The following is a 26,303-nucleotide window of genomic DNA, read 5'->3' as shown; positions in this document are numbered from 1 at the left end:
TTTTGAAAATCCAAGTTAGTGACATCCACTGTCTCCTTTGCCCACCCTGTTGGTTACTTCCTCGAAGAACTCTAGCAGCTTGTCAGGAAAGGTTTCCCTTTACAGAAACCATGCTGACTTTGACTTATTTTATCATTAGATTCCGAGTACCCTAAAACATAAACCTTAATAGTAGACTCCAATGCTTTCCTAACCACTTGAGATTGGGCTAATTGGCCTATTATTTCCTTTCTTCCATTGGCCTTCTTCCATTCTTAAAGAGTGGAGTGACATTTTCAAGTTTCCAGTCCACTGGGACCATGCCAGTGATTCTTGAAGATCATGACCAATGCATCTGTTATCTCTTCAGTAACCTCTCTCAGGACTCTGGGATGTAGTGCATCTGGTCCAGATGACTTATCCAACTTAAGACCTTTCAGTTTCCCTACATTTTTTCCTTTGTAATAGCAGTGGGCCTCACTATAGTTCCCTGACACTAGTGGACCTCTGACACACTGCTAGTGTCTTCTGCAGTGAAGACTGATGCTAAGTACTCATGAAGTTCACCTGCCATTACTATCTCACCAGCATCATTTTCCAGTGGTCTATTATCAACTCTCACCTAAGATCTGGGTTATTACACAACACCCAATCTTAAATAGTTCTTCCCCGAGTAGGGCAGTCAGATGATGGTAAAGCTGTGGAATTTGTTGCCACGAGCGACTGGAGGTTATGTCATTGGGTGCATTTAAGGCAGAGATAGATAGGTTCCTGATCAGCCAGGACATCAAAGGGTATGGGAAGAAGGCAGGGGAGTGGGGATGACTGGAAGAATTGGATCAGCCCATGGTTGAATGGCGGAGCAGACTCGATGGGCTGAATGGCTTACTTCTGCTGCTATGTCTTATGGTCTTATAGGCTGAAGCATAAGCTTCAGTGCTAGAGCACATGCTGCTCTACATTCAACAAATTCCCTTTTGTGATACAACACCAACCTAATTTTACCAATCCCCTTGCATATTGAAGTCCCCCATTACAATTGTGATATTACCCTTATTACATGCTATTTCCAGCTCTCTTGCAATCTCAACCCTACATTTCCGCTGCTACTTGGAGGGCTATATTTGAATCCCGTAATTTTTTTTCACCCTTTCAGTTTCTTAACACCACCCGCAAAGTTTCAATATTCTCTGATCTTATATCACTTCTTTCTGAAGATGTAATTCAATTGGTTACCAACCGAACCACACCACCACCTATGCCTTCCTGCATGTCTTTTAGATATAAAGTATATCCTTTGAAGCTCCCAGCTATGGCCTTCTTTCAGCCATGACTCAGTGATGCCTAAAACATCATTCCAACCAATATACATGCCTAAAACTGTACCTGGAGTGCATTGCCTGAAAGAGTGATTGAAGCTGAGTTACTGAGTTACTTTTAAGAAATGTCTATAGGAACAATGAAATCACTTTGTCATAGAAGGCTGTGTTCAAGTGTTGGGTGATTGGATTAATAAGGAAGGGTGCCTACTGATTGGCACATATTAGCTGAATGGCCTGTTTCTGTGCTGTACAGGTTTATGATTTCATGAGAGGGTCCAATGCAACAGAGAACAGTAACTTAGTTTTGATGGAACAGGTAAGGCAAGTTACTGGACACATTGCATTTATGTGCACACATTACAGACTCTTGGTATATTGAAAAGAAAAAATGGAAACAGAGAGTACTTTGTTTTATTTTGCCGTTGCTATTAAATTGACTTGTATTTTTGATTACATGAAACTTATTAGAATTTTGTCATTTATTGATTTCAGTGAATATTGCTACTGCAAAACAACTGACAGGATGTGGACGGCATAGCTATGTTTTTCCTGTTGTGGCTTATCAACATGTGAAAATGTACAAGAGGATACTTGGGCATCTTTCCTCTGTATATTGTGTAGCTTTTGATCGTACAGGGAGGAGAATTTTCACGGTGAGCAATTTCATGGTGTAAAACCTAATGGGCATATATCAATAAATAAAGAGCATAAAATGTATGTAGAAATGGACTTGGGTGATAATTTTGATTAATGATGAGGTGAATCATTGCACCAACCTGTTTAAGAAAAATTTAAATTGATAATTTGAATATTTTTTGGGAATGATCTATTTTATGCATTGTGTGGTTTGTGCATTATACTGTATACCAGTGTATAATTTGCTAAATTGCATGCCCCTTTCAGAACTAAAGATTTGAATTCCTATGCCTTTATGATAGAACAAATTTTGTAGAATTTGTGATCAATTTCAGATATTTTAAATTTCAGTAAAGCTTGTGTTGAACTATAAATAATTTAGAACTAAAACATGAATTTATCAGTATGAAAACCTGCCACATTGAAAGGTTGAGATGAATTACACAGATGCATTAAAATGAGCTAGTGAGAGAAAGGGGCTAAAAGCTTGGAGAAATGAAGTGAAAGGTTCTTGGAGTGCAAAAGCTGATGTGTTTTTGGGTGTTGAGGTTCTGTTTCCTGTCCAATTCTAACAACTTAGAAACTGAAGCTCAACAAATGGATTTCTACCAATAATTTAAGTAATTTTCCAATTGGTTTTTCAAGGGAAGAAACTGGAACTTTGAAATTTTAAGGAGTGGTAGTTCCAATTGATCTTGGATTTTACCCTTTTTTATATCCTACAATAAGTATTTGCTTTGAAAGCATTTTGAGATTCGTGCTTCTGATGTGACCTTCTCTACACTATTGAGACCTGGCATAAATTAGGGGACTGTTTTGTTGAGCACCTCTGCACCATTCGCCAAAAGCGGAATTTCCCGGTCGCCAACCATTTTAATTATTATCCCCATTCCTGTTTTGACATGTTGGACATGTCTTCTGTCATGATGAGGCCACTATCAGGTGGAAGAGCAAAACTTCATATTCTATCTAGGTAGTCTCCAAACTAATGGCATGAAGATTGATTTGTTCTAGTAATTTTTTTTTCTCGTTATTTTCTTTTCCCCTCTCTCTGTCCCTCTTCTCCTATTCCTCACTCTACCCCTGGTGCCCCTCTCCTTCCCTTTCTCCCATGGTCCACTCTGCTGTGCTATCAGAATCTTCCTTCTCTTGCTCTTTATCTTTCCTAGTTACCTATCACCTTCTCCTCTCCCCTGGGGTCTTATCCCTTCCTTTCCAGTCCTGATGAAAGGTCTTGGCCCAAAATGTACATTGTCTATTCATTTTCATGGATGCTGCCTGACCTGTTGAGTTCCTCCACCATTTGTGTGTGTTGCTCTGGATTTCCAGCATGTGCAGAATCTGTGTTTTTGATAAGTCTGTGAAATTGAATGAAAATTTAGTTTCATGGCATCTGTGTAGTAACCAGGGATTACATTATTAAAGCTTGAGTGATGTGATTGGTTCAGTAATACGTAATTTGCTTAAATGTTACACATCTGAATTTTGAGATTTATTCTCTTCATTCTAGGGTTCAGATGATTGTTTGGTGAAGATTTGGGCCACTGATGATGGGCGTCTTCTGTCTACTCTTCGTGGCCACTCTGCAGAGATTTCTGATATGGCTGTTAACTATGAGAACACATTGATTGCTGCAGGCAGCTGTGATAAAGTGATCCGTGTTTGGTGCTTACGGACATGTGCTCCTATCGCTGTGTTGCAAGGGCATACTGGATCTATCACTTCTTTATTGGTAATGGAGTTATATCTCTAAATTGTGCCTATTTATGTCTTGTTATTTCATGGAAATAATCCATGATTTTAAATTGCACTTAATCATTCTTCCATTTGTAAAGCTAGTTTTAATTAGCTTTCAAAGTATTGATGCCATCTTGAAGCCATCAAGAGCATAAAATTCAGAGCACAGAAACAACCCTTTTGGCTTTCAAATCCAACTACTACCCACATCAGCATTTGATCCACAACTGTCTGTGCCTCGATAGTACAAGTTCTTGTGCAAATGTTGCTTAAGTCTTGGAAATTCTCCATCTCTATGCTACGCAATTTCAATTTCAACCACTCACTTAGGGAATAATTTTACATGGTTTACTCTATCTTTGTCTCTTCCCTCGCAATTTTGCATACTTTAACCTCCTCCACTCTAAGGAAAGTTTGGATTATCCATTCTTGCATTCATCTCCAACTAGTTCATGCATGCAACAAACAGTAAGGGTCTCAGCAGGTTCCACTGTTATACTGGAGTTACACCACTGGTTACTGGTTTCCAATTACTAAAAAAACAACTGTCCGTCTCTTATGACAAAGCCAGTGTTGGATAAAATTTGCCAACTTGCTATGAATCCCATGACTGTATTAGTTGGTCTGGTTTCCTGTGTAGAATCTTTTCAACAATTTTAGTGAAGTTGATGTAGATTTATACATTTGTTATCTGAATTTTATCATCATTTTATTATATCCTGATAGAGGTGTACGTTTCACCTCAGACCAGTGTTAAGCAAGCATCAGGGGAACTGAGCAACGTAATCAGTAGGCATGAAACTGCTCACCTTGATGCTTTCCCTATCATTGTGGAAGATTTCAATCAGGCCAGCTTGAAGAGTCTCTGAAAATTGGCCACCAACATATCACCTGTAGAACCAGAGGAACCAACACATTTGGCCACTGTTATACCACTGTCAAGAATGCTTACCGTGCTATCCCACACCCACACTATGGAAAGTTTGATCACCTGGCTGGACTTCTACTTCCAGTTTGGAGGCACAGACTAAAGACTGTAGCACCAGTGGTGAGAACCTAGAAGGTATCGACAGGGGAGGGGGAAGAGCGCTTACAGGACTGCTTCGAGTCAATGGACTGCACAGAATTCAGGAATTCATCTGCAAGTCTGAATGAATATCACTATCACTGACTTCATCAAGACCTATGTGGATGAGTGCATGTGAGAATATATCCTAATATCCAAAGCAGAAACCATGGATGAACAAGGAGATTCATAGTCTGCTGAGGTCTAGATCTGTGGCACTCAAGACTGAATTGAATGCATTTCAGCTCTGGCAGGGTTCGCGGGCTATTATTTCCTACAAAGCAAAACCTATCATCATGAATGGCTGCAACGCTTCACTCCCAAATGAATTCAATGCCTTTTATGCATACTTTGAAAGGAAGAATAAAACCACACCTGTGCGATTCCCTGCAGCATCTGGTCACCCTGTGATCTTTATCTCAGAGGCCGGTATCAGAATGTCTTTCGAGAGTGTGAACTTTTGCAAAGCGTCAGGCCCTATTGGTATACATAGAACATTGAAATCTACAGCATATTACAGGCCCTTTGGCCCACAATTTTGTGCTGACCATGTAACCTATTCGAGAACCTGCCTAGGATATCCCTACCGTGTAGTCTTTTATTTTTCTAAGCTCCATCTACCTATCTCAGAGTCTCTTAAAAGACCCTATTGTATCTGCCTCTGGCACCGTCACTGGCAGTGTATTCCATGCACCCACCACTCTTTGTGTGGAAAAGCCTGCCCCTGACATCCCTTCTGCCCTATTTCCAAGCACCTTAAAACTATGCTGTCTTGTGTTAGCCATTTCAGCCCTGGGAACAAGCTTCTGGCTATCCACAGGATCAATGCCTCTCATCTTATAACACGTTTAAGATGATGAGAGGTAAAGCTGCTACCTGGTAGAGCTCTGAAGACCTGTGCCAACTAACTGATCAGAGTGTTGATGGACATCTTCAATCTTTCACTACTGCAATTGGAAGTTCCAATTTGCTTCAAAAGGGTGACAAATCATGCCAGTGCCCAAGAAGAGTAGGGTGAACTGCCTCAACGACTATTGCAGTGGCACTCACCGCTACTGTGATGAAGTGCTTTTAGATGTCGGTCATGGCTAGAATTAACTCCTGCCTAAGGCAAGGACCTGGACCCACTGCGATTTGCCAGTAGCTACAATAAGTCTACAGTGGATGCAATCCCATTGGCTCTCCGCTCAGCCTTAGATCACCAGGATAATAGCAATACTTATGTCAGGCTGCTGTTTTGTTTTATACAGCTTAGTGTTCAATACAATCATATCCTCAGTTCTAATCAACAAGCTCCAAAATCTGGGTCTATACCTCTCTGCGACTGGATCCTTGACTTACTTACCGGTAGACCACAGTCTCTGCATATTGGAAGTAACTTCTCCTTCTCGCTGATAAAACCCACTGATGTGTGCTTAGTCCTTTGCTGTACTCCCTACAGCCACGATTGTGTGGCTAGGAATGCCATTGATAGTGGACTTCAGGAGGGGGAAGTCAAGGGAACAAACATCAGTTCTCATAGAGGGATCAAAAGTGAAGAGGGCAAGCTGTTTCAAGTTCGTGGGTGTCAATATCTCCGAGGATCTATCCTGGGCCCAACATATTGAAGCATTCACAAAAAATCATGACAGCAGCTACATTTCAGAAGTTTGTGGAGAATTGGTGTGTCACCAAAGGCGCTCACAAATTTCTACAGGGGTTCCATGGATAACTTTCCTACTTTTTGCATCACCTTCTGGTGTGGAGGGACCACTGCATAGGATCAGGAAAAAGCTGCAGAAAGTTGTAAACTTAAGCAGTTTCATCATGGACACTAGCTTCCACAGCATTGAGGACAACTTCAAAAGGTGATGCCTCAGAAAGGTGGCATCCATCATTAAGGAACTCCATCACCCAGAACATGCCCTCTTCTCATTGCCACCATCGAGGAGGAGTACAGGAGCCAGAAAACACACACTTAATGTCTCAGGAACAGCTTCTTCCCCTCCACCATCAGATTTCTGAGTAGTCAATGAGCACATCCTCAGTATTTTTTTCTCTCTTTTTACACTACTTAGTCAGTTAAATTTTCATTTTTTATATATATACTTATTGTAATTTATAGCTTTTTAGTGTATTGCAATGTGCTGTTGCTGCAAAACAAATTTCACAGCATATGCCAGTGATATTAAACCTGATTCTGGCATTAGCTGCACTGCCCTTATCAACACTTTAGAAAAGTCAATCAGATTGACCAGACAGGATCTCTCCTTAAATTATGATGACTTCTTTTGATTAATCCCAGCCTTTTCCAATGTGCACTTTTCATGTCCCTTGGGTTTTGTTTTTCCCCCAATAACCTCCTGCCAAATGACATTAAACTAAATGCCCTATAATTAACCTCATTTTTAAAATTAAGTTATTGCATCTGCTGTTCTTTAGTCTCAATTATAGCCACAAATATTGAACAATTTCTGAATGGGCATCTGCATTCTCTTCCTTGGCATCTGGGGATGCGTCTCATTAGACCCTGGGAATTTAATAATCTTTAAGCTCACTAAGATGGCCAATACATGTTTCTTTTCGGTTTCGAAAACACGTCATTGGAATTTTAATTCCAATACCAATCTCATCCTGATATGTAGGTCCACTGCACAATGAGGCGCCTCTCAGGTTGGAGGAGTTCTGTCTGGGTAGTCGCCAAACTGATGGCATTAAAGTAGATTTCCCAAGTTTCAATAATACTTCTCCCTCCTCCTTCCCTCTTCAATTCCCAATCTCTCCCCCCGGCCCCCACTTACCTCTTCTCCTCACATGCCTATCACTTCTCTGTCCTCCTAACCTTTCTCCTGTGGTCCACTCTCCTCTCCTATCAGATTCATTCTTTTCCTGCCCTTTACCTTTTCCACTTATCACCTTCTTACTTCATCTCCTTCTCCCACCCAACTGACTTCACATCACCTTCTAGCTTGTAAATCTATCCTCCCCCTCCCTCCAACCTCTTATTCTGGCTGTTTCCCCTTTCCTTTCCAATGAAGCATCTTGGCCAGAAACATCGACTGTTTATTCATTTCCATAGATGCTTCACCTGCTGAGTTCTTCCAGCATTTTGTGTGTGTTGTTTTTCATTAATGACAAACGAAGCAGATCTCCATTTCTCCAATTTGTGTTCGTCGTCTTAGGGTATTCACTTCAAGACCTCACTTACACCTTCAGCATACATTTGTAAAAAATCAAGAGCACAAAATAGCAATGAAAGCTATCCCATTTCCCATTTTCTGCTTCCTATACTGCCAGATACGTTCTCTTTATCTGTCCAGTTTGCGATTCATAATTTTCATGTTGGGCAAAGACTTTCATTTTAAATGATGTTGATGTACTTGCAAGTACCTGCTCCTGGCTGACTTTTGCCTGGGTTTTTATGATATTTAAAACCGGCTTTTGGCAAGTTTAGAAGCTTAGCTACTGAACATTCCTTAATATAGCTTCTCAGTAATTTAGAGTTATGTTCTCTATCTCAGAATGTTCTCTCAATGACTCTCCAAGTGCTTTTCTAGGAAATTTCTGTAAGATTAGGACCTGTTCCACACTATCAAAATACTGGCTCCAAAACTCTCCTATTCCACTTTTAATATTCCACCCCTTCTAAGCTTTTTACATTAGATCAATGCCAGTTAATATTGGGGAAGTTGAAATTCCTTATTACTCCTGCCTCTTTGTGATTTGTCTGTGTAACTGCTTTTCTGTCTTCGGCTGACTGTTATGATGCCTGTAAGCTCTATACATAATGTCTCATATGAAGAATCTACTTGACAGTAAGACTGAAAGACATCGGAACAGAATTAGGCCAATCAGCGCATTGAGTTTGCTCCGCCTTTCCATCATGGCTGATTCTGGATCCCACTCAACCCCATACATGTGTCATCGCGCCATGTCCTTTGATGCCCTGACTGATCAGGAAATTATCAACTTCTGCATTACATTTATCCACAGGGTTGGCCTCCACCGCAGTCTGAGGCAGAGCGTTCCACAGATTCACTATTCTCTGGCTAAAAAAAATTCCTCCCTTAGCTGTGTTCTAAAAGGTCGCCTTTTAATCTTGAGGCTGTGCCCTCTAGTTCTGGATACCCCAACCATAGAGGAAACATCCTATCCACATCCACCCTATCTGGTCCTTTCAGCATTCGGTAGATTTCAATGAGAACCCCACGCATTTTTCTAATTCCAGTGAGTACAGGCCCAAGCTGCTCAATGCTCCTTGTATGTTAACCCCTTCATTCCCAGAATGATCCTCATGAATCTCCTCTGGATTCTCTCCAATGACAACACATCCTTTCTGAGATATGGAGCCAAAAACTGTTCACAATACTTCCAGTGTGGCCTGACTAGTGTTTTGTAAAGTCTCAGTATTATCTCGTTGCTTTTATATTCTAATCCCCTTGAAATAAATGCTAACATTGCATTTGCTTTCTTTATAACAGACTCAACCTGTGAATTAACCTTCTGGGAGTCTTGCAGAAGGACTAAGTCCTTCTGCAGCTCTGATGTTTGAACCTTCTCCATATTTAGATGATAGTCTCCACTTTTGCTCCTTTTACCAAAATGCATTATCATACATTTCCCAACACTATTCCATCTGCCAATTTTTTATCCATCCTTCCAATTTGTCTTAAGTCCTGCTACAATCGCATAGCTTCCTCAGCACTACCTACCCCGCACCTACTTTTGTGTCATCCACCAAGCCATCAATTCCATTATCCAAATCACTGACAAACAATGTGAAAAGCAATCATCCCAATACTGACTCCTGAGGAACGCAACTAGTCACTGGCAGCCAACCAGAAAAGGCCCTTTTTATTCCCACTTGCTGCTTCCTCCCTGTCAGTCATTTCGCTATCCATGCCAATATCTTTCCTGTAATGCCAAAAATTTTATCTTGTTAAGCAGCCTTTTGAAAATCCAAGTAAATGACATCCACTGCCTCTCCTTTGTCCACCCTGCTTGTTACTTCCTTGAAGAACTCTTAACAGATTTGTCTGGAAAGATTTCCCTTTACAGAAGCTATGCTGACTTTGATTTATTTTAACATTAGTCTGCAAGTACCTGAAACCTGATCCTTAGTAGCAATAGACTCCAACGCTTTCCACTTTGGTGGCAAGAATAGGAAGGCAGATTACTGTCTGAATGGTGTCAAGTTAGGAAAAGGGGAAGTACAATGAGATTTAGGTGTCCTTGTTCATCAGTCACTGAAAGTAAGCATGCGCATGCAGGTACAGCAGGCAGTGAAGAAAGCTAATGGCATGTTGGCTTTACTAGGGGAGTTGAGTATAGGAGCAAAGAGGTCCTTCTGCAGTTGAACAGGGCCCTGGTGAGCTTACACCTGGAGTATTGTGTGCAGTTTTGGTCTCCAAATTTGAGGAAGGACATTCTTGCTATCGAGGGAGTGCAGCGTAGGTTCACGAGGTTAATTCCCGGGATGGCGGGACTGTCGTATGTTGAAAGATTGGAGCGACTGGGCTTGTTAACACTGGAATTTAGAAGGATGAGAGGGGATCTATCTGATTGAAAAATCTAAGATTATCAAGAGATTGAACACGCTAGAGGAGGGAAACATGTTCCTGATGTTGGGGGAGTCTAGAACCAGAGGCCACAGTTTAAGAATAAGGGGTAGGCCATTAAGAACGAAGTTGACGAGAAACTTTTTTACCTAGAGAGTTATGGATCTATGGAATGCTCTGCCTCAGAAGGCAGTGGAGGCCAATTCTCTGGATGTTTTCAAGAAAGAGTTAGATAGAGCTCTTAAAGATAGCGGAGTCAAGGGATATGGGGAGAAGGCAGGAATGGGGTACTGATTGTGGATGATCAGCCATGATCACATTGAATGGCGGTGTTGGCTCGAAGGGCCAAATGGCCTACTCCTGCACCTATTGTCTATTTCGCAACCACTGAGGTTAGGCTAACTGGCCTATGATTTACTTTCCTTCTTAAAGAGTGGAGTGACGTATGCAATCTTCCAGTCCTGTGGGATCATTCCAGGATCAAGTGACCAATGCATCTGTTATCTTTTCGGCAACCTTTCAGGACTCTGGGATGTAGTCCATCTGTTCCAGGTGGCTTATCCACCTTAAGACCTTTCAGTTTGCCTAGCATTTTTTCCTTTGTAATAGCAATGGCACTCACTCCTGCTCCGTGACACTCGAGGACCTCTGGCACACTGCTAGTGTCTTCTGCAGTGAAGACTGATGCAAAGTACTCATGAGGTTCATCTATCATGTACCTAACTAAGAGTCTCCTAAAAGATCCTATTGTATCCACCTCTACTGTCTTCGCTGGCAGTGTCCTCGAATTTGACCTACCAAAATGAACCACTTCACACTTAACTGGGTTGAACTCCAACTGCCACTCATCAGCCCAGTTCTGCATCCTATCAATGTCCTGCTTTAACCTCTGTCAACCCCTCCACACTATCCACAACACCCCGAACTTTTGTGTCATCAGCAAACTTACTAACACACCCTTTTACTTCCTCATCGAAGTTATTTATAAAAATCACAAAAGGGAGGGGTCCCAGAACAGATCCCTGTGGAACACCACTGGTCACTGATCTCCATGCAGAATATGAACTATCCACAACCACCTTTTTCTTTCTGTGCTCAAGCCAGTTCTGGATCCAGAAAGCAAGGTCTCCTTGGATCCCATACCTCATTACTTTCTGAATGAGCCTCACATGGGGAACTTTATCAAATGCCTTTGTGAAATCCATATAAACGTCATCCACTGATCTACCTACATCAATGTGTTTTGTTACATCCTCAGAGAATTCAATCAGGTTTGTAAGGCATGACGTGCCCTTGACAAAGCCATGCTGATTATCCCTAATCAGATTATGTCTCTCCAAATGCTTATAAATTCTGCCTCTCATGATCTTCAACAATATGCCCACCACTGAATTAAGACTCACTGGTCTATAATTTCCTGGCTTATTTCTACTCCCTTTCTTGAACAAAGGAACAACATTTGCAACGAGTGCTTCTGTCCCTATTAATAACGCAAAGATCATTGCCAGAGGCTCAGCAGTCTCCTCCCTTGCTTTCAAAGTAGACTTGGGTATATCTCATCTGGTTCCGGTGACTTATCTAGAGTCAAGGGAATTTTGCAGGACTGCATTATGCACCCTTTATTTCTCCCGGCACTTCTTTTAACATACAGAATGTTAGCCATTTGGTCTAGGAGGCTTGCAGTTGCAGTATTTTACTTTGTACTTCATACAGTGACTGCTTTAAGTTTGTTTTTTTCCATCTAGGATTATTGGAAATTATTCAGTGTATTTCACTGTTAAGACAAATACAAAGTTTTTATTCATTGTCTGCTATTTTCTTATTTACCATTATTAATAACCCCGTCTAATACTTGAATGGACCAACACTTGGCTAATTAGCTGATTGTAGTAATGCGGGATTTTAAAATAAAATAGTCAGGAATTTAAGCTAGATGCATAACTATAAGGCAATGAAAGTCAACGAATGCAGTGATTATGTGTTAATAGAAGAATTTTGGATTACTTTAAGGAGAAGATGCATAAAGGAAACTTGTTAAGAGATAACAAAGCCATAATTGAATGTTTCAGCAGCAGGTATCCCTAGGCAGGTTCAGAGTCCAGGTAAACTAATCATTGGGTAAAGGGTTGGCAACTTTAGTTAACAGTGCTGATGGGGGGGGGGGGGGGGGGGGAGGGTAATGATGGTGCAAAGTGCATTCCTAATCTGACAGAAGGTAGAAAAAGGAATGAGTGTGAGCTATAGCTGACTGAACTGCCAGTGCCTGTCCGAAGAGACATTTGCAACTACTGAAATTCAATCCTATCAATTTTAGAAGTAACCTTTAAAGATCAACGTAATCTTAAATCTAGTTTGTACATTTCTATGTATTGATTCCATTTTCTGTCTTCAGTTTTGCCCTAATACCAGGGGAAAAACACGATACTTGACGTCTACTGGTGCTGATGGGACTATCTGCTTTTGGCAATGGAATAAAGAGAATATGAAATTTAAGTAAGTGATTTGAAAAGTGTTCTGTTCTGCTTTGTGGTTGTGGACCTTTTGATTTTCGTTTCCAACTTTTAGGAATTTAGTAATGATCTTGGTGAAGAGATATGATTAATTTGTATAATCTCTATGCATTTCTTAGCAGAGTTGATGGTAAAAACACTTGTTAAAATATCATTCTGTCATATATCATAAGTGGTAGTTGTTAACAGTAGAGTGATCTTCCCCAGTTTGAGCTATACTATTTTTCTGATAATCAGTATTTAATTAATTTTTCATTGCAGGACATTGCTATACATATTTTCCCTGCTATCGGAAGGTAGAGCATTCCTATGAAATGGTTCGTAAGCCAGAATGTTGTAAAGTGAATAAGCAATTACCATTTATTAAAACGGGAAAAATTTGAGAGCGTTCCCAGACCCAAAAAATAAGCCTACAAAATTATGCCAAATAACACATAAAACCTAAAATAACAGTAATATATAGTAAAAGCAGAAAGGATATGATAAATACACAGCCTATATAAAGTAGAAATACTTATCTGCAATCATTGCAGCACTGTCTAGTGTAGCGAAAATCTCACTATGTAGTACTACTAGCGTAGTGGAAGCACTCACTCCAGTAACCTTTAAGCTATGAAGCTGCCAAATCATATCAAATAACGCAAAAAGATACACAGCCTATATAAAGTAGAAACAATGTATGTACAGTGTTGTTTCACTTAGCGGAATCAGAAAGACAGTGAGAACACTGATGATGGTGTGTTAGGCTGAGTTGTTGAAGGTTGGGGTGCTCGGCAATTTTTTCCAATAAATTGCACTCTCATCACAGTTAAACACTGGCTTATACGAATAAGCACCTTCTGTAATTTTCTTCTTCAGTTCTGCTGGGAATTTTTCAGCAGCTTCAGTATCAGCTGAAGCACTCTCTCCAGTAAATGTTAAACTATGAAGCTGCTGAAAAGTTCCCTGCAGCCTAAAAGAGACCACTTTGCTATGAGCAAAACCAGTAGTAACATTAGCAGCTTTCAAGATTCTTTCTTTCTGTGTGTCAGTAGTGCGAATGGTGGACACAGGCAAGTTCAATGCGCGGACAATGTCCTTACTTTGTTGAAAAAGATCGAAACGCTTAATTACGTCCAGTTTTACACTAAGCGTAACACCCTTACGAGCTCTGTTAGGCTTATCCGATACCTTAGGGCACATCTTGCTAACAGATGCACAAAATAAATTGAGATAAAGCTCAGATGCTCACAGACACATGTTTAGGCTATGGCGGCTTGGTGTTAAATGCAGTTTGGGGGAGGAGCTTGGCTGCTTAGGGCACGCGCTGTCTTTTTTCGTAAAAGCAAAAACTCTTTGGTTAGCGAAAACAGGAAACTAATGTAGGTCTTTAGTAAAAGTGAGGTGTCGTAAAGTGAACGTTTGGAAAACAGGGATCACTTGTATTGGTATTGGCTTATTGTTGTCACATTTACCAAGATGCAGTGAAATATTTGTTATGCATAATGTTTATACAGATCAAATCATTATATGGTGCATTGAGCTAGAATAAGGTAAAATAATGCAGAATAAAGTTTAAAATCTACTGAAAAATTGCAGTTCAGGTAAATGATGAAGTGCAACATCATAATGAGGTAGACTGAGAGGCACGGTTCATAATATCAAAACATACAAGAGGTCTGTTCAAGAGTCTGATTACCGTGGGATAGAAGCTGTCCTTGAGCCTGGTGGCATGTACTTTCAGAGTTTTTGATCTCCCTCCCAGTGGGAGAAGGGAAAACGTACCTTCTCCCAGTGTGGGTAGGGTCTTTGGACATGCTGGCTGCTTTACTGAGGCAGCAAGGAGTATCGACAGAGTCCTTAGAGGGGAGGTTGGTTCCTGTGATATGCTGAGCTGTGTTCATGACTCTGCAAATTTTTTTGCAGTCATATGCGGAGCAGTTGCCATACCGAACCTTCGTGTTCCCAGACAGAATGCTTTCTATGGTGCATTGGTAAAAATTGGTAAGAATCAATGGAGGCTTGCCAAATTTCTTTAGTCTCCCAATGAAGTAGAGACTGAGGAAGTGAGTGGTGAACTTTCTTGGCTGTGACATCAATGTGATTGAAGCGGGACGGTATTGGTGATGCTCACACGTAGGAACTTAAAGCCCTCGACACTCTTAACTTTGATGCTTTTGATGTACATGAGAGCATATGCCCCATTCTGAAGTCAATGACCAGCTCTTTTGTTTTGTTGAAATTAAGGGAAAGGTTGTCATGACACCATGTCACTAAGCTTTCTATCTACTTTCTGTACTTTGAATCATTGTTATTTGAGATGTGGGGCCACTACAAGCTTAGAGATGGAGTATATGCAGAATTTGGCCATACACTCAAAGAGTGTACAGGGAATAGATTTGGGGACTGAGGATACAAGCTTGTGGAACACCAGTGTTCAGAATAATCATGGTAGAGGTATTGGTGCCTATCCTTACTGATGGTCATGCGTTTTTGGTCAGAAAGTCAAGGATCCATGCCTGGAATTTGGTGTTGACTTTGCTTGGAATAATAGCACTGAACAATATCTGAGCATAATAACCATTGTATCTTAGACACTCAGCTTTACATTCAATTAACTATTTGTTTTGAGTTAGTTATAAAGATAGTATACATCTGCCAATTTTACAGAAACAAGTGGAGTGAGGGAGAAATGTTGGTCAGGAATATGGTCAAAAATCGTAGCTGCTCCCCATTAAATAAACATTGAATCTTTTATATTCTTCAGAAATGGCAGTTGGAGACATGATACAGTATGCATCTGGAAAAATTATAGATTAATACTTTGGAATTATTAGGAATTCAGTTTTCTATTCTTGTGAATGTTTTTATTGAAATAAATATTTCTATTTTACAGTAATCTTCCAATGAAATTTACCGATCGATCCAGACCAGCAAGTCAGATTTCCTGCTCCTCTTTCAGTTCTGGTAAGCTTTTCTTCACAGAGCAAAATATCTTTTTGAGTACTCCTTCCAAAGAGATCATATTTAATCCTCCAGAATTTATTTTGCCATCTTATTCAGTATACTTTATAGAGTATACATATATTGAATAGATTAAAAATCGTGTAAAAACCAGAAATATATTAAAAAAGAAAATGAGGTAGTGTCCAAGGCTTTAATGTCCATTTAGGAATCTGATGGCAGAGAGGAAGAAGTTGTTTCTGAGTTGCTGAGTGTGTGCCTTCGGGCTTCTGTACCTCCTCTCTGATGGTAACTGAGAAAAGGATGTGCCCTGGGTGATGGAGGTCCTTAATAATGGATGTTGCCTTTCTGAGACATTGTCCCTTGAAGATGTCCTGGTTACTTTGTAGGCTAGTACCCAAGATAGAATGACTAAATTTCCAACCCTCTGTAGCTTCTTTTGGTCCTGTGCAGTAGTCCCCCCTCCCCCACACCAGACAGTGGCGCAGCCTGTCAGAATGCTCTCCACAGTACATATCTAGAAGTTGTTGAGTGGATTTGTTGACTTACCAAAACTCTTCAAACTCCTAATGAAGTATAGCTGCTGTCTTGCCTTCTTTGTAACTGCATCGATATTTTGGGACCAGGTTAGATCCTCAGAGGTCTTGACACTCAGGAACTTGAAACATGAATGATGACATATTTGACCAAATTAACAGCAGTGTTGATAAGCTCCAAGAAACAAGGGCCCCCATGACTTCACTGAGAATGATCAGAAGTCAAGAAATATAGTAACCACTTTTTAATTGAAGATAGTGCGGTGCATTTTACATTAATATGAACTTTAGAGTCATAGAATCATGCAGTTCTGAAACAGATACTTCCCATGTCTATGCCAACCATCAAATACATCTATCAGCACTGGGTCTGTAGTTTCTGTATGCTGATGTAGGTGAATGTATTAAATGTTTTGATGGTATCTGCTTCCAGCTAGTTCAATCCCAATCTCCTTTCGCTCTCCACACTATCCTACAGCCTAATCCTAGTTTAATGCCACCTACAGTCTAATTCCATTCTTCATTCATTCTTCATTATCATGAAGAGTTATACTCACAGAAACTGGCATTTCAGCCCACCATATCCATGTTAACAATCAATTACTCATCTATACTAATTGCCTTTCTGAGCACTTGGCCACAGTTTTCAGTGCCACACAATCCAATTCAAGTGCTTGTCTAAATGTTACATGTGGAGAGAATACCATCTTACACCACATTCGTCAGTCAGTGCACTCCAGATTCCAACCATTAAAAAAAAATTCTTCCTCCAAGTTGCAAAACATCTTTTTTTTCTTAAACTTACTTTCTGTAGTTTTGGCAACAAGCACATAATGCTGGAGTAACTAAGAAGGCCAGGCAGCATCTATGGAAAAGAGAATAGTTGACATTTCAGGCTGAGACCCTTCATCAGGACTGGAGAAAAAAGTCAGAGTGTGGAGGTGGGGGGAGGAAACACAAGGTGATAGGTGAAATCAGGGTGGGGGGTAGGTGGAGTAAAGAACTGTGAAGTTGATTGGTGAAAGAGATACAGGGCTGGAGAAGGAGGAATATGATAGGAGAGGACAAGAGGCCATGGAAGAAAGAAAAGGGTGAGGAGCACCAGAGGGAGGTGATAGGCAGGCAAGCAGATAAGGTGAGAGAGTGGAATGGGGAATGGTGAAGGGGCATTACCACAATTTTGAGAAATCGATGTTCGTGCCATCAGAATGGAGACAGAATAAAAGGTGTTGCTCCTCCAGCCTGAGTGGCCTCATTGCAGCAGTAGAGGAGACCATGGACTAGTATGTCAGAATGGGAAGTGGAATTAAAATGGGTGGCCACTGGGAGATCCCACTTTTTCTGGCGGATGCAGCATAGGTCTATGTTGGGATCTGTGTTGGATCTCACTGATATACAGGAGGTCACACCAGAACCCCAACAGACTCACAGGAAACGATCAACTATTGGCTTAAGTATATGCACGGACTTGGCCTCCACCGCAGTCTGTGGCAGAGCATTCCAGAGGTTTACTATTCTCTGGTTATAAAAATTCCTCCTTACCTCTGTTGTAAAGAGTGGCCCCTCAATTTTGAGACTGCTCTCCAGTTCTGAATATTCCCACCATATGAAACATCCTCTCCACATCCACCCTATTTAGTTCTTTCAACACTTGGTAATTTTCAATATGATTCCCCTTCATTCTTCTAAATTCCAGTGAGTACAGGCCCAAAGCTGCCAAATTCCTGATATGTTAACCCCTTCATTCCTGGAATCATCCTTATGAACCTCCTCTGGACTCTCAATGACAATGCATCCTTTCTGAGATGTGGGGCCCAAAACTGTTGACAATACTCTAAATACAGCCTGACTAGTGTCTTATAAAGCCTCAGCATTATCTCTTTGTTTTTACATTCTATTCCCCTTGAAATAAGTGCCAACATCGTATTTGTCTTCTTTACCACAGACTCAACCTGTAAATTAACCTTTTGGCAGTCTTGCTCAAGGACTCCTAAGTCTGTGTACCTCTGACATTTGAACCTGCTCCCCATTTAGATAATAGTCTGCACTATTGTCCCTTTGACCAAAACGTATTATCATACATTTCCCAACACTGTATTCCATCTGGCACTTTATTTGCCCATTCTTCCAATTTGTCTAAGTTCTGCTGCAATCACGTTGCTTCCTCAGCACTACCTACTCCACCACCTAACTTCGTATCATCCATAAACTTTTCCACAAAGCCTCAATTCCATTATTGTAATCATGTGAAAAGTAGAGGTCCCAATACTGACCCCTGAGGAACACCACTAGATAAGCTCTCTCCAGAGACAGAGACATCAAGAAAGGGGAGTGATGTGTCAGAAATTGACCAGATAAATTTGAGGGCAGGGATGAAGTCGACAAGCTCTACATGGGTGCAACAAGCAGCAGTAATGCTGTCATTGATGTAGCGTAGGAAAAGTTCGGGAGTGTAGGCTTGGAATGTAGATTGTTCCATGTAGCCGACAAAAAGGCAGGCATAGCTGGGACTCATGCAAGTGCCCATAGCTCACCTTTTGTTTGAAGGAAATCGGAGAAGCCAAAGGTGAAATTACTGAGAGTGAGGACGTTCTGCCAGATGGAGGAGAGTGATGGTGAAGGGAACTGGTGTCCAGAAAGACATGGAGATCTTTGAAGCCTTCTTGGTGGTGGATGGGGTGTATAGGGACTGGACATCCATAGTGAAAATAGGGACTGAAGTAACTGAAAAGATCCAAAGACTATGAAGTGTCACAGATGTAGATAAGAAGGGACTGAACCCGGGGGAATAAAACTGAGTCAAGGTATGTGGATGAAAGTTCAGTGGGGCAAGAACAAGCAGAAACAATGGGTTTATCTGGATAAACAGGTTTGTGGATATACAGGAGGTGTGGGGTGAGGGAAATGTGAGGTTTGTGGCTGTGGATGGGAGATCACCCACTGGTAGGTTGCTGATGATGTAGGAGATGATGGTCTGGTACTCCTTAGTGGTGTCAAGTTCTAGGGGTAAGTAAGAGGAGGTGTCTGAGAGTAGTCGCCAGGCCTCCGCTAGGTCAAGGACTGACTGCCAGACTACTACAGCAACCCACTTATCTGGGTTTGATGGTGAGGTTAGGATTAGTGTAGAGAGAGTCGAGAGCCGACCGTTGGGAAGGAGTGAGATTGGAATTGGAGAGAGGAGTAGTGAAGTCAAGACCGTTGATGTCCCATCGGCAGTTAGCAATGAAAAGATCCAAAGCAGTCTGAAGACCAGAGTGGGGAGTCCAGGAAGAGGAGGAGGTTTGAAGATGGGAGAAGGGGTCATCATTGACTGGTGGAGACTCCTTGCCAAAGAAGTAGGCATGTACATGGAGGCAGCAGAAGAAGAGCTCAGCGTCATGGTGAGTGTGGAACCCACTGAGGTGTGGGTGCAGGGGGACAAAGGTGAGGCCCTTACTGAGGAGAGAATGTTCTGCCTCAGAGAGGGGAAAGTCAGAAGGGATGGTGAAGTCCCAGCATGGATGGGAGCTGAGATCAGAGGAGGGAACGGGTTGGTAGTGTTGGGGGAAGGGGTGTTCAGGAAGATGGGGTGAGAGGAAGAGGAGTCTCTGAGGACCCAAGAACTGACGGTGGAATCAAGAAACATGGGATTACAGTGGTGGTGGGGGAAGGTGAGACGGGGTTCCATTGGCATTGTGTAGTCTGCTCTCACCCCATCCTCCCACTCCCTAACAGGGATAGGGTTCCTCTTGTCCTCATCAACCACCCAACCAGCCTCTGTGTCCAGCATATAATTCTTCGTAACTTCCGCCACCTCCAATGGGATCCCACCACCAAGCATATCAACCCCCCCCCCCACCTTCTGCTTTCTGCAGCAATCACTCCCTAAGCGACTCCCTTGTCCATTCATCCTTCCTCACTGATCACCCACATAACACTTATCCTTGCAAGTGGAACAAGTGCTACACCTGCCCCTATGCCCCTATGCTTCCTCCCTCACTGCCATTGAGGTGCCCCAAACAATTCTTCCAGGTGAGGTGATACTTCACTTGTGAGTTAGTTGGGTCATCTGCTGTATCTGGTGCTCCCGGTGTGGCCTCCTGTATATCGGTGAGACCTAAAGTAGATTGGGAGACCACTTCACTAAGCACCTACACTCCATCTGCCAGAAAAAGCAGGATCTCCCAGTGGCTGCCCATTTTAATTCCACTTCCCATTCTGATATGTCAGTGCTTGACCTGCTTGACTGTTGCGATGAGGCCACACTCAGGTTGGAGGAGCAATACTTTATATTCTGTCTGGGTATGGTTTCCTTAAGGGAAAATCTTGTCTGACAAGTCTGTTGGAGTTCTTTGAAGAAATAACAAACAGGATGGACAAAGGAGAACCCGTTGATGTGTATTTGTATTTTCAGAAGGCCTTTGACAAGGTGCCACACATGAGGCTGCTTAACAAGCTACAAGCCCCATGGTATTACAAGGAAGATTCCAGCATCAATAAAACAGTGGCTGATTGACGGGAGTCAAAGAGTGGGAATAAAGGGAGCCTTTTCTGGTTGTCTGCCAGTTTCTAGTGGTGTTCCACAGGGGTCTGTGCTGGAACTGATTCTTTTTACATTTAATGTTAATGATTTGGATGATGGAATTGATGGCTTTGTTGCAATGTTTACAGATGATTTGGAGATAAGTGGAGGAGCAAGTAGTTTTGTAGAAGTAGGCTACAGAAGGACTTGTACAGATTTAGAGAATGGGCAAAGAAGGGGCAGATGGAATACAGTGTTGGGAAGTGTATTGTCATGCTCTTTGGTAGAAGAAATGAAAGAGTAGACTATTTTCTAAATGAAGAGAAAATGCAAAAAACCGAGGCACAAAGGGACGCGGGAGTCCTTGTATAGAATTCCCTAAAGGTCAATTTGCAGGTTGAGTCTGTGGTGAGGAAGACAAATGCACTGTAGTATTTGGACTAGAATATAAAAACAAGGATATAATGTTAAGACTTTGTAAAGCACTGGTGAGCTTCACTATGAGCAGTTTTGGGGCCCTTATTTGGCAAAGGATATGTTGAAACTGGAGAGGGTTCAAAGGAGGTTCATGAAAATTATTCCAGGATTGAGTGGCTTGTCATATGAAGAGTGTTTCATGACTCTGGGTCTGTATTCACTGGAATTCAGAAGAATGAGGGGTGTCCTCTTTGAACTCTTTCATGGTGAAAGGCCTTGATGGAGTGGATGTGGAGAGGACATTTCCTATGGTGGGAGAGTCTAAGGCCAGAGGACACAACCTCAGAATAGGGGGGTGTCCTTTTAGAATGGATATTCCGATTCAGTTTATTGTCATTTAGAAACCACAAATGCAATACAGTTAAAAAATGAGACAACGTTCCTCCAGAATGATATCACAAAAGCACATGACAAAACAGACTACACCAGAAAATCCACATAATGTTTGGCAATCCCCAATCCAGAGTCCGGAGAGGCTGCTGCGTATTAATACCGTGCTACCATCTTAGCGCGTTCCCTGATATGAGGAGGAATTGAAGGATTTATTTAGCCAGAGAGTGGTGAACCTGTGGAATTTGTTGCCACAGATAGCTGTGGAGGCCAATTCTTTATGTATATTTAAAGCAGGTTGATAGATTCTTGATTGGTCAGTGCATGAAGGGATTCAGGGAGAAGGCAAGATATTGGGGCTGAGAGGAAAAATAGATCAGCCATGATGAAATGGCATAGACTCGATGGGTCAAATTCTGCTTCTATATTTTATCGTCTTATGGAATCAAGTTAAGGAAGCTGGGTGGGCAAATGTGAACAGTGCGGGGAGGGGGGGGGGGAGGCGAGGGAGCCTGTAGGATGAGTGTGTGGATGATGGGCAGATAGAGCAGGTGCAGAGGGGAAAGACACACATTACGATGGGGCTGAGGGTTTCGGAGTCTGATGTGGGTGCAGGAGGAGCTGAGTATATCAGGGGAAGAAGAAAAGGAACCGAGGGAGCAGTTTACCTGAAACAGGAGAATTGACTGTTCATGCCATGGGGTTGCAGACTATATCCCTCGATATGTCTCTATTTTGCACTTTGCCTCAAACCCAGCAGTGGAAGTGTGGGAATGGGAAGGAGAATTAAAATGGCAAGCAATCAGCAATTCCAGGAGAATGGCATGCATATTCTATCTCTTGTTGCCTTGGGGCCTCCAATACCATGACCTTTTCAGTCTTGTCCAGTGCTTGAATGGTTATCCGAGCATTGGGTTTAGTTGCTTTGATGTGCTGTATTTGATATGGTACATGGAGCTTAGAAAAATAGAGGGCTATGGGTAACCCTAGGTAATTTCTAAAGTAAGTACATGTTTGGCAGAGCATTGTGGGCCAAAGGGCCTGTATTGTACTGTAGGTTTTCTACGTTTCTGTGCTCTGGGACCTTGACCACATTGCCTCAACTCTGTCTGTATCCGACCTTTCAGTTTGGCCTGACACATAAATCGGTTGAATCTCAGGTTTTCCTTTCTCTCAGAGATGGGTCTGCCACCTCGCCTTGCCTCGTTTTGCGTATCCTACTATGACCACTCTTCCCAAAGAGTGTTACTTTACACTTTTTTAGGATGAAATTCTACTATCATTGCTCTCCCCTTTTTCCTATCCTCCTTATTATTGACAGCAACATCCATTGTTGGATTTAAATAAGAATCTACTTCATTTTTAAGTACCATTGCTCTGTTTAAATTTATTTTAAATTTTACTTTACAGGGGGAATGTTTATAGCAACTGGGAGTACAGATCATGTGATTAGGGTTTACTACTTGGGTTCTGGCTCACCAGAGAAAATTTCTGAGCTGACAGCACATACGGTAAGATGCTAAACATTAATGTCACAATTTGCAGATGTTAATTAAGTTTGCATATCGTAAGTCAAGTTAGTTTTGCTTTACCAAGATTGAAGGAGTCTTGCTGTTAAAATTGTTTCTTCTTTACTAAAAAACTGCATAAACTTCGCATGGTTTTGCAAATATATTCCTTTCAAATATAATTTTGAAACATGTACTTGTTTAACATGTCGCTTGTTTAACCTGTGAGTAAGCTTCCTTGTGAAGCTGTAAACAAAGATGATTGCTTTTACATGAGACTCTTCCAAGGCTCGATTTACTTCCTATTTACATTTTATTTCACGATACAGCATTCAGTTTTATTGTAAAACCAGAATAGATAATTTATTTAACTTTGAAGCAGAGTGCTTCTTGACCTAAGACTTGTGTATTCTGTATAGGCTGGAAATTAATTCCCCCCCAAAAAAACTTTAGTACCACTTGAGATGGGTACTTTCAAATGTTTTGTAAGCAATCTTAATGGAACAAGAATGTTTTTCTTTACTTATAGGTATCACATTGTTAGAGAAGTGTTCCATTAAGTTCTCGATTTCATTTTAATTTGTGGTAGGGAGGGTTGATGTTTATCATTTTTTTGAGTTCAGTGAAATTTTTCTATCTGCACATATTAACTGCAATAATAAAATAATACATTTATACAAAGCAGTACATTAATGCTAGCCACTTGAATAATTGATTAATGAAATATGAGATGTAATTGTTTTGGAAATACTTAATTTGAAACTTTTTTAGTTCTTTTTAAAGTTGGTGTATATATCTTGCATTAAAACAAAGAAACTTTTGATTTTAAACTGGTAATATTTGCAGTTGGTCATTTTTGGGCTTGTACTTTTGTAACATTATAGTAGTTCTTCCTCTCTCTTAACCAAAGCTCATGAGTTTATTTTAAATGGATTAATATGTATTATTAAAGTAAATGGAATATTAAGCATTCATCTATGATTGTGGAACTTTAAATATTGTATATATTGTATATGTGATTTTTGCCACTTGACAAATATTGGAATGAATGCAAGTTTGTGTAATTGGTTAAAAATATTAGGACTGCGGACTTTTAAAATGTTTGGAATACTGGCACACTTCCTACAAATTTTGGACAAGAGCTGACCGATTCATATTAAATTTTATGTCGAACTTTGTTCCTGAATGATGTATAGCTGAATTCAATTGTGGAAGGGACCAGAATCTTTTAATGTTCTCTCATTCTCATTTAGGATAAAGTTGTCGCTATTCAGTTCTGCAACAGTAGCCACAGGTAAGTTAATGCCTTAGCCCTAGTAGAGTGCACTTTCTGCCACAGTTGCTTATTTTGTGGAAATTAGAAATAAAATGTCCTCCTGTATTAGAAAACTTCTAATATTGTACTAAATTGGCTCTTCCTGTCCTTTTTATTTATTGTTACCCTTTCCTCGCAGATTTCTCTACAATTATTATGTATTCCCACATAGAATCCTTATTGTAACTCTGTCAACTTGAGCTCCTACCCTGACCGTTCCATGACCTTCTTCAACATAGAATGCAAGATGAGGCAGAAGCATGTCATTCAGTTCCTTATTTCTAATCTTTAATCTCTATGCTACTCCATATTCATTGATTCCATTCATATATGTTTTGAATGAATTAACTGACAGAGATTGATATAGTTGCAGAGATTCGCTGCCCTTTGGATGCTGCAGTTCTCCTTATCTCTTATTTCTGAGGTTACCACACTTGTTTTTAACCATGAGAAATTAACAAGCTTTACATCTGAGGGAGTGAGTAGGCTAGAAGTGTGATATGGACAAATGTAAGTTGATGCACTTTAACATGAAGAATGACAGAGCAAGTTGTTTGTTTATTTATTTACTTTTAGGGATATAGTATGGAGTAGGCCCTCTGGCCCTTCAAGCCCCACCCACCCAGATTAACCCTGACCTAATCATGGAACAATTTACAATCACTAATTAACCTACCTTGTATGTCTTTGGACTATGGGCTGCAACTGAAACATTCAGGAAAAATCCTTGTATTCCACATCCTTGGACATACAGAGACTCCTTACAGAATGGTGCCATAATTAACCTCCAAACTATGTTCTACTAACCACTACGTTATGTTAAAGTGTAGTGGTATCACAAAATATTACCATTGTGAAAGACCTGGGACTCCTTGTATTTGAAACAAAAAGAGCTAACCTCCAAGAATGCAAATGGATTGATGGCCTTAATTTCAAGACATGCGGAGCACAAAATAGAAGTTGTAATGCAGTTTTACAGGCAGCTGTGAGCTTGCACCTGCAATACAATGTACAGTTTAACCTCTGATGTAGATATTACAGATAAGTTCCATTTGTTTGATTCTTGGAATGGCATACAGAAGTTGAGTTGGCTGGAGCAAACACGAGGAAATCTGCACATGCTGGAAATTCAAACAACACACACAAAATGTTGGTGGAACACAGCAGGCCAGGCAGCATCTATAGGGAGAATCACTGTTGACGTTTCGGGCCGAGACCCTTCGTCAGGACTAACTGAAAGGAAAGGTACTAAGAGATTTGAAAGTAGGAGGGGGAGGGGGAAATGCGAAATGATAGGAGAAGACCGGAGGGGGTGGGATGAAGCTAAGAGCTGGAAAAGTGATTGGCAAAAGTGATACAGAGCTGGAGAAGGGAAAGGATCATGGGACGGGAGGCCTAGTGAGAAAGAAAGGGGGACGGGGGAGCACCAGAGGGAGATGGAGAACAGGCAGGGTGATGGACAGAGAGAGAACAAACAACTAAATATGTCAGGGATGGGGTAAGAAGGGGAGGAGGAGCATTAACGGAAGTTAGAGAAGTCGGTGTTCATGCCATCAGGTTGGAGGCTACCCAGCCGGTATATAAGGTGTTGTTCTTCCAACCTGAGTGTGGCTTTATCTTGACAGTAGAGGAGGCCATGGATAGACATATCAGAATGAGAATGGGACGTGGAATTAATGTATGGCCACTGGGAGATTCTGCTTTCTCTGGCAGACCGAGCGTAGGTGTTCAGCGAAACGGTCTCCCAGTCTGCGTCGGGTCTCACCAATCGGGCCACACTGGACGCAGTATACCACACTGGCCGACTCGCAGGTGAAGTGTCACCTCGCCTGGAAGGACTGTCTGGGGCCCTGAATGGTGGTGAGGGAGGAAGTGTAAGGGTAGGTGTAGCACTTGTTCTGCTTAC

The 26,303-nt window shown here is 41.3% G+C and overlaps 1 protein-coding gene across 10 annotated transcripts in view; it reads left to right on the top strand.

Annotated features, from left to right (window-relative positions):
• Nucleotides 1–26,303, top strand: part of brwd3 (bromodomain and WD repeat domain containing 3) — a 340,825-nt gene that overhangs the window by 29,575 nt on the left and 284,947 nt on the right. For all 10 annotated transcript variants that reach the window (XM_073058687.1, XM_073058689.1, XM_073058692.1 and 7 more), the window contains exons 7-12: nucleotides 1,794–1,954; nucleotides 3,448–3,669; nucleotides 12,670–12,770; nucleotides 15,663–15,733; nucleotides 22,985–23,085; nucleotides 24,336–24,376. In XM_073058687.1, the coding sequence (XP_072914788.1) occupies nucleotides 1,794–1,954; nucleotides 3,448–3,669; nucleotides 12,670–12,770; nucleotides 15,663–15,733; nucleotides 22,985–23,085; nucleotides 24,336–24,376 (697 nt within the window). The remainder of the gene's footprint in view (nucleotides 1–1,793; nucleotides 1,955–3,447; nucleotides 3,670–12,669; nucleotides 12,771–15,662; nucleotides 15,734–22,984; nucleotides 23,086–24,335; nucleotides 24,377–26,303) is intronic.

Source organism: Hemitrygon akajei, chromosome 10, assembly GCF_048418815.1.
Source record: "Hemitrygon akajei chromosome 10, sHemAka1.3, whole genome shotgun sequence".
Taxonomy (NCBI): Eukaryota; Metazoa; Chordata; class Chondrichthyes; order Myliobatiformes; family Dasyatidae; genus Hemitrygon; species Hemitrygon akajei.
The sequence above is the reverse complement of the archived record's forward strand: the minus strand, read 5'-3'. Positions and strand labels throughout refer to the sequence as shown.